Genomic DNA, 27,454 nt, shown 5'->3' with positions numbered 1-27,454 from the left:
CCTTTGATGTCTTGACCAGCACTTCAAACTCATCAAATTTATTAACTATATTTCTAGCTATAACTATACTTCTTTATTAACTATACTTCTAGATATATAAGATTTGATCAAAAAGTTCAGTGCATGTTGCAAAAAATTAATTTTATTTAGTGATAAACATGTGCAGTGTTAATACAGTGCAACCTTGATATAATTTGGATGCCCAGTGACAACTTTAATACCCATGTTATAAATGAAGAACATAGCCAAAAATAATTTTACAATTTTCCACCAGTTCTGTTAACATAAATACACTTTATACTTTATTTACTAATGTTTTACGAGTGTACAAAATAAAATACATAAAGGTTATATTATTTCCCTTACATTCTACTAATACACAATGCTGTTATGGACTTACATTTTTTGCATCTGTTTTGAAATAGTCACGTAATTTAGTTTTCCAGAACTGATGACAGCATTTTTGCTGTACATAATTCTTAATAGTAGTCAGATGCAAAAATGAAGATGTTCACTATCACTCTGACATTCTAACCATGCCACCACCTCATTAATGTTTTCAAGCACTTTGTTAATTTCTAGTGCTTTTTCCTTACATGAGTCATCTACATTATCATCTGAGCCACTAGCCTTTTGTTTGTTGGCCTTCCTACTTCTGTTCACAGAGACTGCGATTTCTTCCTTGTTCAGTTAATGTGCAACTGGAGCTTCCATATTGATCTCAATCAGGTCATTTGTTCAAAGACTGCCACCAAGAAATCTTTGCTTCTTCTGAAAATGCTCCTAATTCAAGTTTATTATTAGTGACCTTGTCTTTTCAAATACATTTTTTCCAGCAGTTTTCAATTGCTGTTGAGCTTACTTTCTCTCACACTAATCCAATATTCTATGCATTCTCTTTCAGTGTTAATGTTTTCAGAAATTATAAAACTTGAATTTCCAAGTTTACAAGACTAGCAAGTAGCTCACCATGATAGTAGGCTTTGAAGGCTCAAGTAATGCCCTGATCCATGGGCTGAATTAGTGCAGTTGTGTTCCTTAGCAGAAACATGAAATGTCACTCTGATCTTGCCATCTTTCAATTTCAGGACATCAGCCAAAGAATGAGCTGGGCATTGGTCCAACAGTTAATAGAACCTGTCTTCAAGTTTTTTTGGAAAGCAAATGGCATCTCACTGATGGTACAAACTCACTTTCAAACCATGGAGCAAAAATATCTCTCATCCCAGCATTGGAGCTATTTTTATAAATCACATGTAGAGATTTCATGTTGATGTACTGAAAACACGGGGGACTTTTACTGATGCACAATGGATTTAGCTTGTGATTTACAGTCTTGTTTGCCCACAGTAACACAGTAACTCTGTTAGTTTTAATGCCCTTTGTTGGGTGCCTTTTTAATATCCAGTGACTTGTTGAGGAGAAGTTTATCGTATAGAACTGTTTCATTCCACTTGTACAACTGTTCATCTGTGAATTCACCATCTTGAATCACATTATGCAGAAATTCAAGAAACGCTTCTGCTGCTGTAATGTCACTAAACCTAGATTCGCCTACAAGACTAACTTCAGCTATCCTATGACGAGCCTTCCATCTCCAAAGCAACCCTTCAGAAGCTTTAAATGTGTCATCCCCACCAAGTAGCTTATGAAATTTAAGTGCCTGTGCTTTCAAAATTACCTCATTTATTGGTACTCCTTCACTGTGTTTCTGTAGAAACCACTTGTATAAGCATTGATACACATCACTGTTTTCACAAAGTCTAGTTTTTTCTTTGAAGGCCTACAGATCTTCTACAGTCTACAAATAAATGCAATTTTTCTTCCACTTTCATCCACCCATGGACCATTCCTTATGGAATTCCATACTCATGAAATATTCTGCATTTTCTTTTTCCACTGTTAACTGTTTCAATGTTCTAACTTTTCTTCAGCTGTGTATTTTTTTCTTTTGTTGGCCATTAATTCAGTCCTAGTGATTTACTAATTTTGCCTTGTATTTATTTCTGATGCCTTAGAATTTACTGTGTTTTGAGAAAACTAAACCAAATCCAAAGTGATTTATTCATAAATCACTTGTCAATTCATGTATATTTTTGATTTTTGTCTAGTTTAGCCCTTAGCAGTTTTTACTATTCTAAGTGTTGTAACTTATATCTGAAGAAAGGATGTCACGTGCTGTTGTTTACAAAAATTTACTTTGTAACTAATGTAACACACCTCGTGAACACTATCTGTTTGTAATTAGTGTTCCACTGATATACTCTATACTCTTTTATTGCATCTCTAGATGAGGGAAGAAACTGGGTGTCTAACGTAATTAGTCTCGGATGAGTCCTGTTATTTACAAAAATTACTCTGCAGCTGAATATTGAATATATCAAAGCAAATATAAAGCCAATTTTTAGCTAATTTCCCCCTCTTGGAATTATGGCAATAGGATGTACATTAGGTATGAGTATATACAGGGGGTTCCCAGTATCGGAGTATTCATTATCCGAGTCCCTGCAGTTACAGAGGATTTGAAAATGAAAGCTTTTTCCCTTGCGAAAATTGACCAAGCACTTGAATATTTTTTGTGAGAACAATATTATCTTCTTTGTGATCGTGCAACAAATGTTAGGCGCGAAGTTAAAGACATAACTAAATGCTACAACACAATTTTATCTGAAAAAATACAACAAAAAAAAAAAAAAAAAACACGAACAACTCTGAATTCATTCTTTATTTGTGCAACTGAAAAATCGTGTAACTTCAGTAAACTTTACTTAACCTTACATTATGTAACATATAATAAAAAATGTCTAATAAAATAATTTTCTAATTTTTCAGTTCCTTCATCCACTTTTTACTATGTTCAAGTAACATTACTATATAATATTGGTGTAGATATACCATATCTGCTCATCCTTCACAACGAGTTGCCCATGTATTGCACTATCTCGAATAAGAAATGCTTCACTTGCAATACCAGGGTATTTGCCCACCCACTGATGGAAAGCCAGCTAGCTTTGAAACTGTGCAGTCTGGGTGGTGGCACCCACCGAGAATAAGTAACAATAGTCTTCTTTTTTGTTACTTATTCGAGGTAGTGCAATATATGGGCAACTTGTTGTGAAGGATGAGCACAATATGAGATATAGATGAAATGATGCTTTTCACACTATTATCATTTTCACACTACTATCATAGTTTTTCTTTAAGAGTTGTCTATGGTGTTGCTACACCAATATTATATAGATATAGAATCTTAAACTCTTAAATTATTATGCCTTGTTGCATTTAGTTTTATTTAAATAGTAAACATTACAAAAATTGGTAGGCCACTCCGTAGCCAGGTGGGAAGGAGCAGCAGTGCATAGCACACGCTTCTTGATTACAGCGGGGTTCGAGCCTGTCACCACCTAATATGGAGGATGCGGAAAGGTCAGGGAATGACCACCGCATATCCCGGAGCAATATGGCCTTAGTTGCTAATGCTCCTAAAAACCAAATAACAAACAAACAAAAATTGGTCCCCATTTTAAGTGGAATTTTCTTGAATCAATTATCCTTGGATAACGAGGATCCCCTGTACTGATTCACGTTTTAGGTATGAGTATTCACCTTTTCCAGTTTCCAGTATGAAATTGCTAGTTCTTTGAACACGCTACTTTTTTTCATAATTCATTTGGGGGACATGATCTCACCCATGGTATATCCAAAACTGCAGTATGACGAGGTACATTATATCGAGGTTGCACTGTGTTCTTCTGTGTAATCTCAACCAGTACTTGTTCTGTCATGCCTGATATTGAACAAAACATCTTTAGAATCTTCTTTTATGATTGCTCTTAGGAGGTTCACATTTGTTTGGATATCTTCAATCGATTCAAATCATATTCATGTTCTTTTAAGTTTAGGAATAGCAAAAGTTGCACTGATACTTTAATGTTGACTCTGTTGTAAAGTGCAGACTGTTTTTCAGCAATACCATATATGGGGTGGATGGGAAAAATACCCTGTATTATTTCCTCTTTTTTGAAAATGGTTGGTGCATTATTTTCATTTGTACTGTAAATAAGTAAGAGATTATAGCTGCATCCACATGAGTCTGTGCTGGAGCAATGCGGCAATTGGAAGCAGTTTTTCCAGTATTAATCTGTTCATGTGATTGTCTAGTTAAAGGATCTTGCAAAGTGGTGAACAAGAATAGAATGATTGCCTCCATCCCCCCAAATCATAGTACTGCTTTAGAATTTCTTCTGTTAATCACACTCCCAGACCTCAACCCTGACTGAATGCCCACAATCAGTTATTACACTTGGCAGTTACCACAGAACACTTGCTTTTGTTACTGGTGATTTTGGTGAACATCATTATTAGTAACTAGTAACCTGTAGTGTAGTACGTGCGAGTAGTAATTGTAGTGTTTTAAATTGTAATAAACTAGTAGTTTATTGGTCCTAATTATATAGGTTAGAATATTTTTGTGTTAAATCAAGCATTTAGAAAGTCAGTAGTAGTAGCATTATAAATGTGTATATATATATCATAATCTGGGAATAGCATAGCATTATTATTATTATCATATCTTAGTTTGTGCAGTAATTTTAAATTAAATTGAGACTAGAATCATGCCTTGGTCAAGAGGCAAAGCAAAAAGCCCAAAATAGGGGAATGCTTCAGCTCAGGAGGTAACTATTGGTAGTTTTCTTCTGAATCAGAGCTATGTTCAGTGAACTACTTGCTGCCTTTTTTTTTGCAAAGTTATTTGTAGTGGGATATAATACAGCCAAAGGGAGTGGCTTTATGTGCATTCATTGTAAAGGGTGTGAGGAAATTGTGCCAATTCAGGGTTCTGACAAGCTTGAGGAACAGGTTGATGCCCTTAAAGAAATTAAAAAGAGAGAACGAACCCCTGTAGCATGGCTGCCCAGAACAATGCTGGCGACTACATTCGTACATCATATCAGACAACGGAATCCTCCATGGTCTAAGGCGCTAGTTCTACAGGAAGTAGCTGTTGTTGTGTGTTGGTGGGTAACTCTATTTATTGTCAGGAAAATAAAATAAGAAATATATTTTATAAAAAGGCAGGTTTTATATTTTATAAAAATAGGACCAAGGTATATCTGCCAGAAGCAAAAGAAGTTGATGTTGAATAGCAGCTCTTATCTTTTAAGGGCACAAAAGGTGACATTGTTGTGCACGTTGGTATTACTGATATTAAGAGCAGGAGATATGAGAATTTTACTTAACCAATACTGGGCATTGTTGAGAAAAAGCTACAAGTAAGGATTGAATTTGAAAGTGTCTGCATTTTATGCTTTATGCTTTTGCAAAATAGCAATTCTCGCAAAGAACTGCTTTTTTTTTTTTTTTTTTTGCAAAGACAAGTTGTTTTCTGCTTGTTTTGGACAAAATGTTTTCCTCCTGCTTACAGTTATCTGATCTGCACCTGTTTGAAAGTCAGAAGTTAGCAGCTATCTATTTATGGTTGGCTTGTGTGTGTGCATGCCAGTATATTTTTCCTATGCATTCCACCAATGGTATTCTTGCCATTGGTTCACCATTGCTTAAGTAGTTGAGGAAAAATTTTTCCAGAACGAGATGCAAGTAGGACTAATCAACATTTTTTTGTTCTCTGTAGGAGGGCTATATCTGCCATGTTAGAATTAAATTTTGAGTTATTTGTTTTAGATCACTGATAAAGGTACAGAGCTGTACTGGAACATTATGTTGACTTAGTTTAATGTACAGTTAGTTTAAAATTAATCAGTATTTAACATAGGGAAACTTCCTTATTATACCTTCCTTGATGACATTAGAAAATAACACAGCAAAACTGTATGTATACAGGTGTAGATTGAAGTAATTTCAAATGTAGCTTGATTTACTTGTAGCATGTACCTCAGTATACTTGCCATCTTCTTAATTAAACATGTACTTTGTATTATTAGTAATACCACGTTTGTGTTAAGCACATAAATAACACAGAGCAGTGGTAAGGATGATGAAATTAAAAGGTCATTCTTAGGAATGTATCAGATTGTGGGTCATATCTTGTATTCAGTAAATTCCCTTATAGAAATAAATAGATATTGCTAAATAAAATATCTCTGAATGACTGTTCACTGAACTCTTCTTCGTGATAATATGAATTTTAAAATGTGCTGAGAAGTTTCATTAATTTTTGTTTGCAGTGTTTCATACTGGTTCACTTAACTGTATAGTTAATTTTAAAAAAAATTATTTTCTGTATATTTGTTTTCAGATAAGTGCTGTGAACAGTATGTCATAGAATATGGCTGAAGTTAGTGTGTATTTCCAAGTTTTATCCATGTAAATGTATACCTCATCTAGGTGCTTAATCCTAGAATGGTAATTATAATCATGCTGATGTTAACGGCATGAATGTGTAAATTTTGTGTATTAACATTATTCAGTAAAGGAAATCTCATCTTTTGTTTACAAAATATGCACCATACATTTTACTATTGTATTAATTATGTGCATTCACATATATACACTGTGCTGCCACTTTATTAGGTACACCTGCCTAGTAGCGTGTTGAGCCTGCTTTAGCCTTCAAAACAGCCTGAATTCGTTTAGGCATGGATTGAACAAGATGCTGAAAACGTGCAGGAATGGAGTACCATGCAGACATGAGTATGTCACGCAGTTCCTTGAGATTCGACACAGGTGTAGGCCTGCAGTGAACAGCCCTTTCCAGCTCATCCCAAAGATGTTCAATAGGATTGAGATGAGCGGGCCACTGCAGCAAAGAAAAATCATTGTCATGTTCCTGGAACCATTCCATAGTGATTTGGGCTTTGTGCACTGGCGCATTATCCTGCTGGAAGTAACCATCTGACTGAGGATAAACTATCAACATGAACAGATGCATTTGGTCAGCAAAGATGTTTAGGTACAATGTGGTATTCAGACGTGAATCTATGGGTATCAATGGACCCAACGTGTGCCAAGAAAATAATCCCCACACCATAACACTGTCCCCACCACCTTGCACAGTAGTCATTAGACATGACGGGTCCATGGATTCATGTTGTTAATCAATGTATCAATGAAATGTATGATTGTTAGAGTCTTAACAGTTATAAATCGATTCCAAATCCTACACAGTTGAAATGCTTCTAATTTTTTCATTTTAATTTTCTCTACTTCTACAAGATTAGGTGTCAAGTTATTCAAACAGTTGACTCTTTTGGACTGAAAGAATTTTCCTTTATCCAGTCTACAATTATTCCTTAATTGAAGTATGTGTTCTCTAGTTTGTGCCACCTCTAAAAGAAAGAAAGAGAGAGATCCTTATTATTTAAAGCATTGAAATGTTTATTCAGACATTTCAAAGCTTTAAATACCTTGATTAGATATGCAAAATTCTGGTTTTGACTTTTAAACCCACAAAGGTTGTTGTTCTGTAGTAATACTTCTATATACCAATAGCTAACCTTATTGTTTTTGGCTGCAACATTTTTTTAGCAGATCCAGACACTGAGGTGACTCATTCTGTAGTACAGTACTTCTTGCTAACACCTTATTGTGAAAAGGCTTCTCATAAGGAATTTCTCCCATGCTGCCATAAAAAAGTATGGTAAACCTTTGATTAAAAGATAACACTTGACTAAGGTGACCTATAAATACCTCTGATGTAAATTCTGTCAGAGATATGTTATAGAATAAGTGCATATTCAATTTAGCAGTTGTCCTGTATCAATCAACCACATGCAATGTCATGTTGTCTGTTGGCAGAAGTATGGCAGGAAATGAAATATTGTCCAAAATGTAGAGCTAGAAATACATTGAGCCCACATTGAATTTTTGTAGCCTTTTGACATGATAAAAACACACTGCACTGCAAAATGATTTATTAAATCAGAGTTTAACTGAAAAAATCTTCTGAGGTGAGAATAACTATTACATTTAAAAGGGCAATTAATATTGTTATTGGAACCAAAAAAATACCAATAAAGCAACTGAAAAATCCAATCTGCAAGAACAAGGTAGTAGGTCCCACTGTACTTATACCTTGCTGTGGAAAGACTGAGTGTCTCTCCAAGAAGCTGAATAAAAGCATGACATCACATTGCTAGGGATAAACATGTGGGGGAGGGGCTGGTGTGATTACCCATCAGAGACTCTCTTCACATTTCGCTATCATTTGGGTATAGGCAAAATTATGACCTGATTACCCCCCCCCCCCACCACCACAAAAAAAAAGTCTTTAGCTATCAAAGGGAAACTTTATGAAAATCCTCAAGGCTTCCTCCTGAAGTTGGCTGTGTTAATGGCCGGACTACCAGTGTGGCAAGCATTGCATAGAGCAAACATTTGAGGGTCTCCAGGTCAGAGGATATGGCAGGAAGTGATATAGTGAAAACATTCTTCACTCACTTCACCAGTTTGCCATTGCTGTTATCCACTTCCGGTGAAGAAGAGAATTCGTGGATATAATGCAGTCCCTCTGAAAACTGGAGGGGGTGGGGGAGTAGGATCTTGGCTCACAATTCAAGCAAAGCACCAAACTACTGCTGCTGCTGAGAACAACAAAGGTCAGTCAGGATCCTTTCCAGCTAGATGTAACCTCACTCCCAGCTATTACATCCTACAAAATAGCTGATTATAGATGCCAACAAGTTTCTCCATGTAGCCAGCAGCTCTTCCACCAGTCCAGCATCAAACAAGACCACAACAGAAGTACTACAGAAGATTTATGGCTCTGTCCAATGAGGAAGCTCCCACATAACTGAATCTCATGCTAAGAATACTGTGGTGAAGCCCCATATCCCTGTAATTTAGTTTTGCATTCACTCATCCATTCACCCCTGCAAAACATTCATAAAATAGCAGCAAAAAGCATCGTTCAAGTTCTTGGGGAGAACCTCCTTTCCACAGAAAGTAGTAAGAATCTTAGGCACTGCTACCTGTTCCTCAGAGCATTAGTATTCTTCAGTTGATTTTATAGTATTTTATAGCCCTTCTTATTTTAATATAGTTTTTGGCCTGTTGAAGGTGGTAGCAAAAAAGTGCTGCAACATGGATCTTTCTGTAAATTTCGCTAAAATTCTAAATTAAAAAATCATGTAGACCTTAATGGAGAATCAAATTTTTTTTTATACTCAGTTCAGTAACTGCATTTGCATAAACAAGCTCTTTAACTTGACCCTCCCGCACCAAAAAGATTTTCTTTTTAGAAAAATTAGAAAAGAAAAATTTTAGAAAAGCACACCAAACCATACCATATATAAATATGGTATGGTTTGGTGTGCTAAATTCACAGTTAAATTTTTTGTTTAATTTAATTTTTAATAAACTATGTAGGACACCCCATATCTGGCAACCTTTGGGATGGACTGGTGCTTTTATTTACATTTATTAAAATGTAAATGAAAGATATTCATATTTTAATTTGCATAATTATAGTTTAAATGAACTAAAGAAGCATAATGTATGTATATGGTCCATTAAAAACGTTAGTAACTTGTTTAATAAAAAATGTTTATGAAGAAACATTATGCCGTATGAAAGTAGGAATGAACGAATTCAGTGTACGAGGTGTGATCAAAACGTTTGGGGACTGACTTTATATCTTGAAATTGAGGTATTATAGCAAGCTTGACTTGTCAACATGCTCGAGTGAATCATCTAAACACAGTAATGCATGAATTACTTGTTTACCTGTAGTCAGTTTGAATTAGAATAGGTTGAATAGAACGTGTTTTGTATGTTTTTTCACATATTAAAATGATCTATTTTACTGAGCAATGAATATGCATCAAATTTTGATTCAAATTGGGGAAAAGTGCAACAGAAGCCTATATAAAAGCTTTCAGAGAAGATTCTGTGTGTCATTCAAAGATGCTCTGGTTGCCCTTCAACTTCAAACCACCAATGATTCAGTTGCTGTTTGGGATTTGATCAGGAGTAATTGATGTTTACTATTCACAAAGTTGCCAGTGAAACTGGTATTTCTTATGGGACATGTTAATCAATTTTAACACAATTTTGGCAATTATGCATTGTTTCAATCAAGTTTGTGCCCCACATTCTTACTGACAACCACAGAGAGAGCAAGCTTTTACATGTTGGAATCACTGTCAGTGTGCTTCTTCTGACACTCATTTTCTTCTATCATTACTGGTGACTACTCATGGGTGTATGGTCATGACTTGGAATCAAAGGCCCAACCATTCTCAGTGGAAGGCTCCATCTTCAAGAAAGTAAGCAAGCCAAATGTTGCGACTGTTATAATTTTTTTACTCACAGGACATTGTTCAAATGAATTCATCCCACGTGATTAAACAGCAAACCAGGAATATTAGAAAATGGTTCTTATTTTGTGTGATGCTATTTGGAGAAAATGGCTGAAGAAGTGGACTTCGGGAATTGCTGCTTGTCTCATGACAACATCCCTGCTCACTCAGTGCTTTGCAGTCAAGAAATTTCTTGTGAAGCACCTCATTATTGTGGTCCCCACCATCTGGCTTGCTTGCCAGATTTAACTCCCTATGATTTAGTTTCTCAAGCCCAGTATAGTGAAAAGGTGGTGGTGTCTGCTGTACAGTCTCTCCTCCCCCCAAGAAAGGGTAAAGATTTACAAGTGAGGAAATTATTCACAATGCAAGACAGGAATATTTTAACAATTCCAAAGGATTCTTAATCAAGAATACTTCCAGAAGTTGTGAAGTGTATACAACATTAAGGAGATTGATTTGAAGGTGATCCATTCAAATAGTTGGATGGATGATTTCCAAAATCTTTCCTTCATTTCCTAAATGTTAGTTCTTTCTCTAAACTTTTGATCACACCTGTTATATATAATAAAAAAAAAAAAGTTGATAATGTTTACATTGGTGTATATAGTATCATCGTCTTATAAGGATATTCAGTTTAAAAAATTTTAAAACTAATAGGGACAAAACCAGTTCAATTCTATTTGGTACAAAACTATTTTTCTCGTTCTAAAATTGCAACCTTGTGGGTAGCTCAGTTGTTATGATCACTATTCTTTACACCAGGGTCCAGGAAATGGTTGATCACAGTCAAATGGTCAATTGCAAAGCATATTTTGATCAATCATGGGACACAGAAATAAAGTATACTTACACATAAGCAGCTTGAATGTTCAACCAGAAATATTTGTAGATATTACAAAATTAATTTTTATGTTAATATTAAATATTATGTGCAATGTTGAGAACTGTGTGCCATTATCATCATCACCTGACACCTAATAACACATTGCTGCAATTGGTCAGTCAGTTAATGGTATTCCATAATGCATGTTCTTTCAGTTCAATTAATCATGTATTGCAGTTCTTTCAGGTTGTATTTGTTCATAAATTATTTGTAGCAAAATATTTCTTATGTGATGCAGTTTTTAAATTTACTTCAAATTTTTATGCATCTACCTGATATATTTTTCATAATAAAAAATAATTCTGTAACCGTCATTTTATTTAAGATAGAGATGCAATTGTAAGAAACTTGTAGTTTGATCAATCTTGAAACCTTGTTTATTTTGAATGTAGCTCATATGATGGGAAAGGTTGTTGGCTACTGCTCTACATAGTGTGGTGGAGGCTTGGGTTTGAATTCTGTCATGACAGGAGGGATTTTTATGAGCCTTCACATTATGCCCAACATAGTTGGTCTCAGGTGAAGGTTGCATAGTGTCCCTCCAACCTCCCAGAAACTGTTTTTTCATCCAGGAAAACAAGCAAACCAACCATAGTATACAGAATTTTCTGACACAATAAACTGATTTCTTTTAGTCCTAGTTGTTAATGTGGACTTGGTCAGTGTTCCAAGTGAGGGTTGCACAGTTTCTTTCCACACCATCACCCAAGAAACTCATGACACTAATAATATTTTTATTATTAAAAAAATAATAATTCAAATTCAAGATTCATTGTGGAACTTTGAACTGCTTTTCACAAAAGTTTTGTGAGGAGTAACTTGAAGGTGTAGCAACTTCGTGATGAACTTTCATGATGGCTGTTGGTGATACAGGAATTTATGCAACACTGACATTTTTAATCGTGGAAAGTAGTGAGAGGTACATCCTTGTTGAATGACAAATTTGTAAGCCCACAAGGCAACTAAGGTGATGAGACATTAGTATATTGTGCATATTCTTTGATCAATTTGCCTGTTTCCTGGATGAAAAATCCACATTTTTGGGAGATTAAACTATTTCTACTCTTGTCCAAAACTGGCTAACTTGGCAATGAAAAAAAAACTTAAGTTTTTCTCATCAAGATTTAAACAAAGGCTTCCTATGTTCAGCATTTGCAGTCACTATCCATTTACACCATGTAGTTCCATGGTGTGAATGGACAGTGATTGTAATTGCTGTGAGTGATTTACCCACAAGGGAAGATCACCTGGTTTCCTTTCAGTTTCATAGAAGTCTGAATTTTTTCTTTGAGATTGAACAGCCACTTAAAATTTTTGTACTTTCTTGTGTTCCTATCATAAGAGGAGCTTCATTGGTAATTGTACAAAGGGTACTAGGAAAGTTTTGCAATACAGCTTTGTTTATTTAATTTTTTCAAAGTAATTTCCTCTACATTCAATACACCTCTCCATCCTCCGAAACCAATCTTTAAACCAGTTCTGCCAAGTTTCACTAGGGAGTAAAGCACACTCGTAGTCCCAAGCCCGTAGAAGGTCCTCATCACTGGAAAACCGCCTCCCTTTTAGCTTCATTTTCACATGCGGGAACAGTGCAAAGTCGCAGGGAGCAAGGTCTGGACTGTAGGGAGGGTGCTCGAGAAGTTTCAGTCCTGTCGTGGTCAAATATTCGGTGCAGGCTTTGGCGCGGTGAGCTGCAGCATTATCGTGATGGAGGTATCAGGTGTCCATTCTTGACTTTGGCCGCAAGTTCTTCATAGATCCAATGACTTTAGGCAGGCATTGTTAAGTATACCACTTAGCTGTGACTGTCTTCTGCGTGTCCAAAACGACACGTTCCACAATTCCACTCGATTTGAAAAATATAGCTATCATTTTCTTCTTTACAGATCGGGATTTTCTGACAATTACGGGTGTGTCGTCATCATCAAAGACCCAAACTTTGTTTTGAGCCTTGGTCGGCAGATCGTAATAGTACAGCCAAGTCTCGTCACCTGTCACGATGTTGTTCACATACCGAGATTGTCCCTTATCAAACTTTTTTAACATCTCCCGGCACCAAGTCACACGTCGTGTCATCTGCTCTTCAGTCAGTTGATGCGGCACCCAGAGAGAACAAAGTTTCTTCACGTGCAAATGATCTTGCAGAATCGAACGAATGCTGGTGCATTTAGGCCCAAAGTATCCTCTATCTGTTGATAGGTCACTCGCCTGTTTTCGTCAAGCATTTTCCTCACAGCAGTAACGTTTTCCTCCGTAACTGACGTTCATGGCCTTCCCGGCCTCTCAGAATCCTCCAGAGTGAAATTTCCCCCTTGGAATTCTCTATACCACCTGAATATCGTTGTACGATGTGGAATATCATCATCTAGTGCAAGAGTCATTTCTTCTAAGCACTGGTCTATGGTTAAACCACGCACGAAATTATACCGCAAAACTGTCCTTATCTCATTTCGTGACCACGATGCCATCGCAAGCACTTTACACTCTCACTACTAATGAATAACTGAGCCCATCGACTTGGCGCGGCGGCTACTATGCACGTATGAACATGTCCAAACATGCAGCAACAAGCAGCTTCCTGTGATTCATTGTTGCGTCATATTGCAAAACTTTCCTAGTACCCTTTGTACCTGATTATGTTGCCAAGGTTCAAACTCAGTCAAGTTAATGTAGTCTTCATATCTTCATAGGAATCATTGGATTTAGTGTTGTGTTCATCTAGGACAGCCTCTTATTCTGTTGTATTTAAATCTCCATCAACAGCATATACAAAACATGGTAATTAGGCTGTATTATTGGCAACTCTACGTGGCTGTTGGCTGCACATTGTGAAAGAATTGGTTGCCTGTGGGCCTGGTGTGCCTGCTCACAGGTCTCAAGGGCGCCCCCGTAGCCAGGTGGGAAGGAGCAGCAGTGCATAGCACACGCTTCTTGATTATACCGGGGTTCGAGCCCGTCACCACCAAATACGGAGGATGCGGAAAGGTCAGGGAATGACCACCGCATATCCCGGAGCAATATGGCCTTAGTTGCTAATGCTCCTAAAAACCAAATAACAAACAAACAAACAGGTCTCAAGCTTTCCAGTATTAAGACTCTGTCTTCATATTAATTTAACAATATTAAGTTGCATAATGTAAAAGATGGAATGCCATTATCTTTCTGCTAATGTGTTAAAAATAATTATTAAATAGCAGAAAAATAAAAACTGAACTTTGATAACGTCTACTAATACTTCTAAAATACACACTATTTGGAGATTTTATGAGGTCAGAACAAACTAGAAAAATTCCAGATTATGGGAGTACAGATTAGGGGTGCCCTACTATATCACTGTGTGAGATTTATTTTGCAGTGCCAATTAATTACCTTTATTTGCATGTATTTATACATTTGATAAACTATAGGTTTAATTTTCAGGTAATGAAAGTACTCAATAATAGTAATGACCATGTTTTAGCAATGGCATCTAACTTCAGCATGGAAGCAGATTCCCATCTAGTTTGTATGCAGAATGATGACGGTAATTATCAGACACAAGCCATTAATATTCAGAATACACCAAGAAAAGGTGAGTTGAATAGTTGGATTATATTTAAATAATTTGTATATTAGAATGTATAGATTTTTTAAGTTATGGAAAAGTTCTGTGAAAATATCTTTGGACAGACAATTTGGTAGGAGCTACTATTGTACAATTTATTTTGGAATTATTTTGTGAGTTATAAATAGTTCTCTATTTGTTCTGCTAATTAGCCTTCAAATTAATCTTATCCATGCAGATCTTATCTTTATTTTTAAAGCAAATGTAATGTAAAAAAAAGTATTCAGTGATAATAATGACCATGTTCTAGCAATGGCATCTGTTTCATAATAATTTCATAATAATAATAATAACTAATAGGTAAAGGCTACATTTTCTTTGTGGACCGATGGCTCAAAAGTATTGTACTATTTCAGGAATTGCAATAACATGGATTTTAAGCTTTTGGAACTGTGAATCTGCAAATAAAGGATATTAGTATTAGCAAATTGATGCAAGAAAGCAAGCTTATAGAGCATCAGCCAAAAAATATATATATATTTTTTTTTTGCCAAAGGAAATAGTGTCTACTAAAGCGAAGAAAAGAGACGTTCTTTACTACACATTAGACTGCTTGTCAGAAATAAAGTGGTATGATTAAAAGAATGTCTCAGTGTTGTGTATAATCTGCAGAGGGACACTGAGTGGTACTGAGAAAATTGGCAGAAGTAGTGAAGAAGGCAGGTGCTGTAATTGAATACAATTCCAGCATGGGCGGAGTGGACAGGTTGGATCATGAGTGCCTCAGAAAAAGTGTTAGGAGGTACAGGAAACTTTTCTTTCAGCTATTGGACAATTGTAATAATTGTGCATAACTGTGTATGAGGAAAAAGTAATCCTTCCTAGAATTTTGGCACAAAGTTAGCTAATGGGTTGATAGGGAAGCATACAGCAGAGGAGACACTTTTCAGGGAGGAACACAACCAGAGACTGATCCATCTGCTTACCTCATAGAAAGGCACTTCCTTACACATATTCCACCAACTGCAAAAAACGTTTCTAAGCAGAATGCGCCCTGTTTGTCTAGGAAGGAAGGAAACAAGTTCAGATTGTAAGAAGCATGGGGGTATTCCTGTTTTCAGGATATCACGCTAAAAGAAAGTATTACAACTACATTTTGACAATATTTGTAACATTGTTTGTGACATTGTTCCAAGTTGAACATTACCAATAAATTTCTTATATGCACTAAAACGTGTAAATCATGTTCTTTTAAAAGCAAAATAAAACCACTGTAGGGCCCAAAAATGAATTTTAAGCCACTGGAGTTAAAACCATTTCCCAACTGATTTATATTTAACTACTCTGAAATTATATTGAAATAATTAATTTAAAAATGTTTTTTAAATTTATTTTTTTTTTTTAAATAAATTAAAAAAAACTATTTTAAAAAATGAAATTTTTGGAACTTATGTTTCAGGCCTGGTGCCACTGAAAATGGAACTAGTATCTTAAATATTTCTGTACTGGTTGCTGTGTTCCCACATAATATAACCCCAGGGGCTCACATCTGGTGAGTATGGGCTTGGTATGCCCAGGGTCCCAAGCTGGATATCATCATTCTTCTCCTTCTTGGTGATTCCTTTATACTTCTCTCTCTCTCTCTCAGGGGAACTCGAGAATTTTTTTTGGCTGGTGCAGCACAAGCCTCAGGCTTCCTTGCACCATATGACCAATAATAATAATAATCCACTTTCTGTACTGCCCAAAGTAATTTTTATCCCTTCTATTTTTAACTGTTGCTCCTGCATTCTTTGAGGACCTACTAGTGAGTTCTACATTAATTATTGGAGGAGTTTTGGTTGCCGTCTTTGTGACCACTGTGCATACTCTTTATGGAACTATTGTATTGTTTTTCTGTGGTTAGGAGTCCTAGCGGCTGTTCTGGTAGAATTTCCCCCCTGAATTTTCAAGGGACTGGTGGTGATATAGAGCAGGTTAAGCTGGAAGAATTGATCCCTCCCCACTGTGGTTGGTATGCCTACTGGGATTATTATATGAACCAATCCTCCTGAAATTGTATTCTTTCTTGGTGATCCTGGTGGTTGAACTGTAAGATATACTGACAGTGCAAAAGATAATCTGCATGTTGGAGGTATCTCATGTGTTGATTAAAGGCATTGGAAGATGCAATATTGGCCATTCAGACCAAATATTCTTGTAAACCCAATCCAGCTGGGAAACAGTCATAGCTTGCTTTCCCAGGGGGGGGAATTAATACCTTTTCAGTGGTTGCATCAGCATATTTATCTAGTCTCCACTGCAAAACATACTATACATCAGAAACAACAACAATTTAATATTCTACTCAGTCCCAGTTTGGAAATGACACCTTCAAATTGACATTAGATCTCTTGCATTATATTCAGTTTATTGTAATAAATATATTCTACCAATGTTATCCAGTTGTCTTGCTAGTTGATGTGATAACTTAAGTTAGTTTTGATTTCTACAGTCACACAAAGTTTTTCAGACATCTGTTGTGTCAAGCCTAACCAATCATGCCAGCAGACTCATACTTTACAAACTTGTATTCAGTTTTGCTATTTAAGTGGAGTTGAATTACCAGTGAAGATAATTTTAAAGAATTAAACTGATTTCCACCTGTAACCTTTACTAGGGAAAGATCTGTTGTATTGGATCCTCCCTGTGTTGCAGAATGTAATGCAGTAATACACACTTAATGTGTTAGGACACAGGTTATCACATTCATTAACAGAAATCAAAGATTCATTGTCCGAATGGCTAAACGAACAAACTTTTAAAAAAAAAGAAAAAAAATCCTGTTACTTCCTCTTTGAATTTCACAAAAAATTCTCTGCCACATCCACCATGGTAAGGTTTATTCCAATGATTTATGACAAACTGCCCAAAGATAACTTTGTGTGATTGAGCTTTCTGTTACTTCCTAAGATTTAATATTTGTATCTCCTAGTTCTTGTCTCTCCTACTAAGAATATACTGCCCTCATTTATTTTAATGATCCTTTCCAGGTTCTGTGCACCTCAGTAACCCCCACCATACCTGCCTAAGGTATCTATTTGTCAGGCTTTGCAGTGCATACCTTCTGTGATTAGTGCCAATGAATTGTGTTCTTTCTTTAAAATCTTTTAAATAAACAAATATATGTTTATTTGTACATGAATAAATTTACAAAATATCCAGCCATATATCCCTCGTGGCAAAAGCCAGAAGGCCTTACAAAGATCTTAACATAATATACAGAGCATATATACAATCAGTTACATAGCAGATCTGTATGACATAAATATTAGAGTTATGGAGCACATAGATAAAAACATTAAATACCAATGATAAGACATTACTCAGAGTTAATACAAAGTGCAATGTCTTAAAAAAAAAGAAAAACAGTAAGTTATTACAGTGTAAGAATTTTGTGAAGGAATTTAGCTTTGTATTTTTTATCATTCGCATTAAATGAATTAATGATCCTGTGGAGGGGGGGGGTCGGACCTACCACGGTTTTTTAATTTAATCTTGTTGTCCAGTAGTACCAGAAAAGGTTTAGATCAGGTATTTGGGGGAGGGATATACCAGCTGATTCTGCTCCAAATAGAAAGTAAGTTGCTAGTGCTGGTTATATAGTTTATCTTTCAACAAGCTATATAACCAATATAGGTTATATTGCTTGTTAAAAGCTATATAACCTATATAGCTCTAATAAGCTATATAGAGATTAGTTATATAGCTATATAACTAATAAGCTATATAGAGACTTAGGTTAAAGAGAACCTTAAGGTCAAGGAAACCCAAATTTAGGAACAACTTAATTCTACATATTGTGAAAACAAAAACAGATTTAAGATTGCACATTTTGGGAGGTCTACTCCTAGAAGGTACTTCAAATTTGAATGGGTAGCACCAAACTTTACTGTACAGAATGGAGGAGTAAACAAACACTTTTGATAAATTTTTAGATAACAGCTGAATTGTTAATATGTACCAGATTTTGTGTTTAATAGTCATGCTCTTTTAAGAGGATGTTTTGAGTATATGTATTAAATAAGTAACTATATAATATCGGTGTAAATACACCATAGTTAACCCATATATTTGAGCTACGATTGTAGCGTAGAAGGCATCGTTTTAAATGTATCTCATAATGTGGTTGCCTTCACAACAAGATAGCTACTATTGAATTACTTCAAATAAATAACGCTTCTCTAGTAGAGAAGACTACTGTTATTTATTTTCAGCAGTACCACCACCCAGACGATCGTTTCGAAGCTTTTTGGCTTCGTCATCAGTGGGCGGGCAGGTACCCAGGTAATACAACAAGCCATCTCAGTTGCGAAGTTATATCCACATTATGAGAGATGCCAGAAGGGTGTGGTGGTAATGTATTTGGAAAATTAAATGCACTAGGCATAATCCTTATGGGTTTTGATAATTAACTATATAATATCGGTGTAAATACACCATAGTTAACCCATATATTTGAGCTACGATTGTAGCGTAGAAGGCATCGTTTTAAATGTATCTCATAATGTGGTTGCCTTCACAACAAGATAGCTACTATTGAATTACTTCAAATAAATAACGCTTCTCTAGTAGAGAAGACTACTGTTATTTATTTTCAGCAGTACCACCACCCAGACGATCGTTTCGAAGCTTTTTGGCTTCGTCATCAGTGGGCGGGCAGGTACCCAGGTAATACAACAAGCCATCTCAGTTGCGAAGTTATATCCACATTATGAGAGATGCCAGAAGGGTGTGGTGGTAATGTATTTGGAAAATTAAATGCACTAGGCATAATCCTTATGGGTTTTGATAATTAACTATATAATATCGGTGTAAATACACCATAGTTAACCCATGTGAAGGCAACCACATTATGAGATACATTTAAAACGATGCCTTCTACGCTACAATCGTAGCTCAAATATATGGGTTAACTATGGTGTATTTACACCGATATTATATAGTTAATTATCAAAACCCATAAGGATTATGCCTAGTGCATTTAATTTTCCAAATACATTACCACCACACCCTTCTGGCATCTCTCATAATGTGGATATAACTTCGCAACTGAGATGGCTTGTTGTATTACCTGGGTACCTGCCCGCCCACTGATGACGAAGCCAAAAAGCTTCGAAACGATCGTCTGGGTGGTGGTACTGCTGAAAATAAATAACAGTAGTCTTCTCTACTAGAGAAGCGTTATTTATTTGAAGTAATTCAATAGTAGCTATCTTGTTGTGAAGGCAACCACATTATGAGATACATTTAAAACGATGCCTTCTACGCTACAATCGTAGCTCAAATATATGGGTTAACTATGGTGTATTTACACCGATATTATATAGTTAATTATCAAAACCCATAAGGATTATGCCTAGTGCATTTAATTTTCCAAAGTATTAAATAAGACATTCTCTTCAAAAGTGGATTCCCAAGTCTTTATGCACAGGGACCTTTGAATAATTTTAGCTAGAAATATTAGGAGAAATTAGGAAGGGAGCTTTCTTTGTGGAGATAGGTAAAGTGGCATGGTTTTTGTGTGCTTATAAAAGAACCAAAAGACAGTAAATATTTTTTTGTAATTGCTAGGTAATAGTTGTTGTAATAATGGTAACAGTAATCAGTTGCTGCTAGTGGCTTCCTCAAGCATCTTAGAAATGGCTCACACCTTCAGATGATCTGCAGAGGAGACAAGCTGAACTCCAGGAAGTAGTAAGGGATGGAAAACCACCTGAATTTCAGAACCACATTCTTCTTATTTGGTTCCGAGTGCATGCCAAGCATTTCTTGGAACACACGTGATCAAGTGATTTCTATAGTGAAGAGAATACTATATGTTATTAGAGTTTAAAGCAAATTCCCAATTATATAAGTGCCTAAAGTATTAGCACAAAAGACCCTAAGAAAGGGAAGACACCTTTCTCTTACTTAACTACTAATCAACTTTCACTTGGTCAGTAGGCAGCACTGCTCCTGCCTCCCTATGGCAGAGCCAGAAATCTGGGAGGAAAAACCTAATTCTCAGGGAAGCAAATATGAGTGATCCAACCATCACCACACCACAGATCCCTAAGATCTGGCTCCACTGAGTTGGAAAAATGAAGATAATGACATCTACATTACCAAAAACCAAGTAAAAGGGCATAGGGCATGACATTACTTCAATGTGCCTGTGTTTATAGTCCTTCATTCTGTGACAGCTTGTCATTAGGAAAATTGTCACCATTTGTCATGTCTAGAAAGTGTGGCTGGAAACACCTAAAAATGTCAAGCAACTTAAATCAGGTGACATTCTAGTCATTCAGTGCTGGATATTTAAATTGTAACATCAGACCATACATTCCAAATTGTCACCATTACTTCAAATGCCAAAAATATGGTCATTCACAAATGGCATGCCATGGAGTTGGTCAGTTCCAATTGTTGATCTCATGAACACACCAATCAGAACTGGCTAGCAAAGAAACCTTAAAATTTGGTCAGACAAGACTTCCCCTTAACAAACCCATGCTGTCTGAACTATTACTGCAGTCTTGTCTAAGTGATCATGTATCACCTTTTTAACCAGTGACTCCATTATTTTCCCCGGAACAGAAGTTAAATTAACAGGTTTATAATTATCTGTCACCCATTGCACACCCATTTGTGAATTGGAGATACATTTGCACATCTCTAGTCCATGGGGACCTCCCTTGACTCTAAGGATGTTTCCATAATTATGGCCAAGGGTTTGCTTGCTTCCCTTGCTGCCTCCTTCAATATAACTGGATAGATTCTATCCTGCTCCAGGTGCCTTTTTTTAATGTTTAACTTCATATTTTTTTTACTTATTTAATTACTGTGTTGGCCAAGATTTTAGCAGCTCCGGAAAACGCTAAGTTTTTATATTTATTTAGTCGTTTTATTGACTTAATTGTTATACTAAATTATTTTCTATAAGTAGCTTTATAGTCCTAGTCAAGCTCCTTGATTTTGAATTTAGATAGCAATTTTGAAAGTTAATAAACCTTATGCTATGAAGTTCGGGATTTACGTTATGCTATTCAGTATCATATAACAATGGCGGCAAGTTACGAACGGTAAGATCTATGGATAAATTTTTTTTATTTATTTATCCATAGATCTTACCGTTCGTAACTTGCCGCCATTGTTATATGATACTGAATAGCATAACGTAAATCCCGAACTTCATAGCATAAGGTTTAATGTATAACTTAATAATTAAAAAAAAAAAAAACTAAATGTCCAAACTGTAATGGTAACCATTCCACCTTCTCAAAAAACTGTGAATATTGGAAAAGAGAAAAGCAGATACAATGATATAAAGGAGAATGCATTCTGGTTTCATCAAACTGAGAAAACATATACCAGGCTCACCTGTGGATGAACCGACCTGTACATCTGAAAGATGGTTGTTGGCGGGTTGATTCATCCATTGGCAGATCTTGGCTTAATGTTATCATAATTAAGCTGAGATCTTAACTATGATGACAGTGCTACTATGATAGCACAGACCTTTACACCCTGGAGTACAGTTCAACCCATATGTGATCTATACAGGAACTTCCTGACTTATGTAGCACTTGACTTACGCAAATTCGACTTTACGTAAGAACATTAATATATTCTTTCGTAAGGTCGAGTGGCCGACCCCTTCTAAATCTCCACAGCAGCGTACTTATCAGCTGAAGATGTCAATTCTGCCAACAATGCTCGAGAGATAAAACTTACTGACACTATGCCTATCTCCTCTCTTTTTTGTAATTTTAGAATTTTAAAATTTTTTAAATTGCACGCTTTTATAATTTTTCCTGCACGTGAGATAAAAAATTTAATAAATACAATAAATAATTCTATTCACATGTTCATCGAACATTTCTTTCTTTTTTGATTCAATCAATTCAGCGAACACAGTTGCGAGTGCTGCACAAGCATGGGTGGAAATTTCGACTTACGTAGAGTTTCGTGGAATGCAACCCTTACGTAAATCGGGGGAGTGGCTGTATTTTCAATCCTGGGGGAAACAACTCTATCGAGAATAAACTACTGGCAATTCCTTGCATCATACACAGTTCAATATGCATATCATGCTGCATATACATACTGATGTTAAAAACAGAGGCTTGTGTAGGAGCCACGATTCACTTTGAAGATAGCACTCTGACTCTCAAAAGTATTTGTACTGCCAAATTACAAACCACCTTGATGGCTGTAAACCGAATTGAATATAAGTAGATAGCAAACAGCATAATTTTTACCAACTTGCCTAGTTCTCTTATTGCCAAAGCTTTATTAAATTTAATAAAATAAAAATAAAACAGGATAAAATTTTATGTAAAAATAAAATACACTGACAACTGTACAGTTAAAAGCAATATTATAAATTGAATTAAAATATATACAAAATATTTCAAATTTCAAATCAAATCTTTCAAAGGCAGCCATCTCTTTTATCAACAGTGGAACTTTACTGTCACAGCACTTTCTTAAATAACATTAGTAGGATCATGGCTCACAGCACGTTACTGTAGGTACATGGGAATTATCCTCCACACATGGGTTGAAACTGAAAATGGCTCTGGAGCATGTGTGGAACTGTTCATTCCATCCAAGAATTATGGTTTTAAGGAGTGGGGTGAATACGGACTCTCCTATCTTTATTGATGGTTTTATGTTTCAAAGAACAAATCCGCAAGCTCTCAAGCCTTTACCGGTTCCAATACTTTTGCGAACGATCAACAATGACAGCCTAGCTGGAAGAAATTTGGTGGTTCTCCCAGAAGTGTTCAGCCATGGCAGATTTCCCATATGATGTTTAAACCTACGTTCTGTCTCTCCAGCATAACGGTCCCCTCAATCTGGACATTTGATCTCTATATAATTCCACTTGTACCCTTGATGGGTACAGGAACCTTTACCTTTGACACAACTGTGTGCAGTCTCCACACTGGTTGCTGCACACAGTGTGTCTGACAAGTCCATAATATTCTAGAGATCTGCTCTGTTAAGTCTGAATAGTAGTGAATGTATGCGGTAGCAGTGGGTGAGAATGTCTCTCTTCGCCCAAGTTCAACTTCTCAAATATGCTTGTCCAAAATATTCTGGGGTGGGGGGGGAGAGCCTCATTTTTGGAGATTTGCTGACACGCTTAATTTCTTCCTGTGAGGTGCTGCAGTGGTCCCAGCCTTATCCATTAGAGTCCTAATTACACAATTTTTATGATTGTTAGTTTGTGCCATGCTGTAATGTGTATGCTGTACAGCATACACATTACAGCATGTAATGTGTATGCTGTAATGTGTAAATGTAATGTAAGCATGTAATGTGTAATCTGTAAGCATGTAATGTGTAAATACACATTACAGCATGTAATGTGTATGCTGTACAGCATACACATTACAGCATGGCACAAACTAACAATCATAAAAATTGTGTAATTAGGACTCTAATGGATAAGGCTGGGACCACTGCAGCACCTCACAGGAAGAAATTAAGCGTGTCAGCAAATCTCCAAAAATGAGGCTCTCCCCCCCCACCCCAGAATATTTTACAAACTCATACTTTACAAAGTGTATGTTGTACTCATCACATAGGTTTCCTGTGCACTTTCGTTTTACCTTTGGGCCATCCATATAAACCATCACATCAAGGCACAAGCTAACAGTCATAAAAATAGTATAATTTGTGCCCTATTAAATAGGGCTGGGTGTGTGCTTTATGTTTAATAATTTTATCAATTTTTGATTTTCTAAAGCATATTTTTGCCTCCTTTAATTTTGTATTTTTATTTAATAAAATTTTTTTTTTATTTTAGAATTTGTTTCTTGCCTAGTTAAGCTGTTACAAGAATTTTTATGTGATATGTTTCCCAATGCCAACAACTTCTTGCGAATAAACCAAACTGTCGCATTTACCTGATTTTCACACACCAAAGTGACAATTTAATTTAAGTTATATAAAGTTCAACTGTTCGCCAAAAATTTGTAATATACTAAAAAAAAAAAAAGAAGCTGGGCAAGTATGACTTCTTTTGTTGTCTCTATATATATTAGCAATCTTGTATCAGAAACAATTGCTATACATGCTGGCTTCTTAAATACCAGAGGGTATTTAAAAATTTCCAAATTTTTTTTAAAAAACTTCTAAATTTCAGGACACCTGAAAATGTGTATATCAGTTTATATTCAAATACAGGTGTTCAGTTGAATTTTGGGTTTAATTGAAAAATCCTTGAAATCACATAGTGACTTTCAATAACTTGGAAAATATTTGTTTTTGCAGTTACAGGAGCAAGTTTTATTGTATTTAGTGGTGCCTTAAAGACTTCCACAGGCTTGACAGCTAAATCCAGCATAGTTGAAGATGGCCTCCTAGTTCAAATTCCTCCTGACACTATGGTTGCTTTAAGGAATGGTCTTCGTAGTATGGAAGATTTTTGCATAGGCTGTGGCCAAGTAGGTGCCCAAGAATCTGAAGAAGTAGTGATACTTCAGTGGACTAAAGATGACAAGAACTTTAATATAGGGTGAGTATGCTTCATTACTTTAATATGTTGAACTAAATCTTGTGTGTATTCTATGAGGATTCATCCATTAGTACCTTACTTGTTCATAAATACCACTGTATTAAGAAAATTATTAACACTTAATAATCACATAATATGAAAAATATAGAGTATACTAATAATCTAGAGGGTGTTATAACAGTGCATTGAGTATTAATAGAATTGCAGAGTGCATCTTGTTCAGTTTAAAGTAAAATGCCACATGGAGTAGAGTTTGATATTTTTGAATGTAGGTAAAACACATAGGATTGGTTGAGCAGATTTTGGATGCTTTGAAGTTCGTACAAATCACTGCATGGAAGCATCATGCAAGTTGAATTGCAAGGAAGCTGACTGTGAAATTTTGACTGACAGAGACCCCAGAGCAGTCAAATGCATTGGAAGCAAAATCAGCACTATAGTTGCAGAATTATTTAGAGGGTTCAGTTGCATATTAGAGTGACTGCACACATGCATTGCATTGGGATGGTTTTCATGGATGAGCTGCGGCACATCAGCCAATGATCACAAAAGTTGGTGTCAGTGATGGTTGCTGCAGTGCCATGCTAGCTGAGACTGGATGTTAAAAGCATAAGAATGAATTTCTATAGAGTGATGAATCATGGTATGTGCTGTTTCAGTCTGGGTGAAGGAATCGGAGTTTGGCAAAAGCCAAAAGAGTTCTGCCATACAGGCTGCAGTGGCCCATCTGTAAATTAATATGCTGTTGAAGTTTAATGATGTGGTGTTGCTTGGACTGCTGACTTTTGCAGAGTGCACTGATTGAAATGTTCTACCATCATATTGTAGACAATTGCACTTATTGAAGTTTACACTGATGGGCCATATGCATTTTGGTTTGACAGTGCTCACTGCCATAGGCGCCTCCGTAGCCAGGTGGGCAGGAGCAGCAGTGTGTAGCACACGTTTCTTGATTAGACCGGGGTTCGAGCCCGTGACCACCAAATACAGAGGATGCGGAAAGATCAGGGAATGACCACCGCATATCCCTGGAGCAATGCGGCCTTAGTTGCTAATGCTCCTAAAAACCAAATAACAACATATAGTACAATCAGCAGTGACATTGCCCTAAAGAGAACAATGTGCTAGAATGGTCTGTTCAGAGCCATTATATTAATTTCATTAAGCATCTGTGTAATGAACTGTAGAGGCATGTGCAAAATCAACTGTGGAGGCTGATTAAAAAATTCTTTATAAGAATGGTGAAATAATTACAAGATGTATCCTGGTGTCCTAATACTTTTGATAAAATAGTGTATGTTCTATGTAATTAATACTGTGCAAAGCAGTTCAGCTGAAATGGTAACTGAAGATATTTAAAAATTGCATTTGTAGATTTGTGAGAATTATATTTTAAATCTGGGTTAAAAGAAGAGAAACAGAATGGGGGAAAAAAAAAAATGAAGAAGAAGAAGAAAGCTGTTGAACTTTTCTGCTAATAAGAAAATTACTCCAGTAGCTTGGGTAGGCCTGTTGACTAGATGTGATTCTATACCTTTTGAGGGATTTTTTTTTTAGTAGCTGTTAGATTGAATATTTTAGCATTAGCATTAGTAGAGGCATATGATGCAAGAAAGCAAGCTTATTCAGCATCAGCCAAAAAAAAAAAAAAAAAAAACCCTCTCCCATTTCACCCCTCCGTTCGTTCGAAATACCTGTCCAGTTGAGCTTTAAATTTGTTTAGGCTATCAACTTCAACAACAAGTGATGGAAGTCGGTTCCACCAACCAACCACCCGCTGGCCAAAGGCAAATTTCCACACATCTATCCGACATCCGTCCTTCCTCAATTTGAATTTATGCCCTCTGAGGTGATTATTCTGAGAAAGATGAAGAATCCCATTGGCATTGAGCATGCTCAAACCATTCAAAGCCTTATACACCTCTATCAGATCACCTCGCCGGTGCCTAGTCTCCAGACTCTGTAATTTGCAAAACTTAAGCCTTTCTTCGTAAGAGCAACCCTTTGTTCCATTTACTAATCTTGTTGCCCTTCTCTGTACCCGTTCCAGCAGCTCTACATCCTTCTTGAAATGAGGCCTCCAGACCTGTATACAGTACTCAAGATGTGGCCTAACCATTGCCTTATACAAGGGAATAATCACCTCCTTATCCCTGCTAGAAAAATTCCTGTATATCATTGACAAGACACCATGAGCTACTCTTGCAGCTCGTCTGCAC

The 27,454-nt window shown here is 36.1% G+C and overlaps 2 protein-coding genes across 2 annotated transcripts in view; both read left to right on the top strand.

Moving 5' to 3' along the window:
* Window positions 1-14,704, top strand: part of LOC150086169 (uncharacterized) — a 249,210-nt gene extending 234,506 nt beyond the window's left edge. The window contains exon 15 of the mRNA XM_090374434.1: window positions 14,603-14,704. The gene's annotated coding sequence lies outside the window, so the exon portion shown is untranslated. The remainder of the gene's footprint in view (window positions 1-14,602) is intronic.
* LOC150086168 (zinc finger FYVE domain-containing protein 9-like) overlaps window positions 14,567-27,454 on the top strand; it is a 54,652-nt gene continuing 41,764 nt past the window's right edge. Inside the window, exons 1-2 of the mRNA XM_090374435.1 lie at window positions 14,567-14,713; window positions 24,992-25,235. Of these exons, the coding sequence (XP_090230561.1) occupies window positions 14,605-14,713; window positions 24,992-25,235 (353 nt within the window). The 5' untranslated portion in view covers window positions 14,567-14,604. The remainder of the gene's footprint in view (window positions 14,714-24,991; window positions 25,236-27,454) is intronic.

This window comes from Mastigoproctus giganteus, chromosome 5, assembly GCF_048544385.1.
Source record: "Mastigoproctus giganteus isolate SK-2022 chromosome 5, ASM4854438v1, whole genome shotgun sequence".
NCBI lineage: Eukaryota > Metazoa > Arthropoda > Arachnida > Uropygi > Thelyphonidae > Mastigoproctus > Mastigoproctus giganteus.
This window is presented reverse-complemented; position numbering and strand designations above follow the sequence as displayed.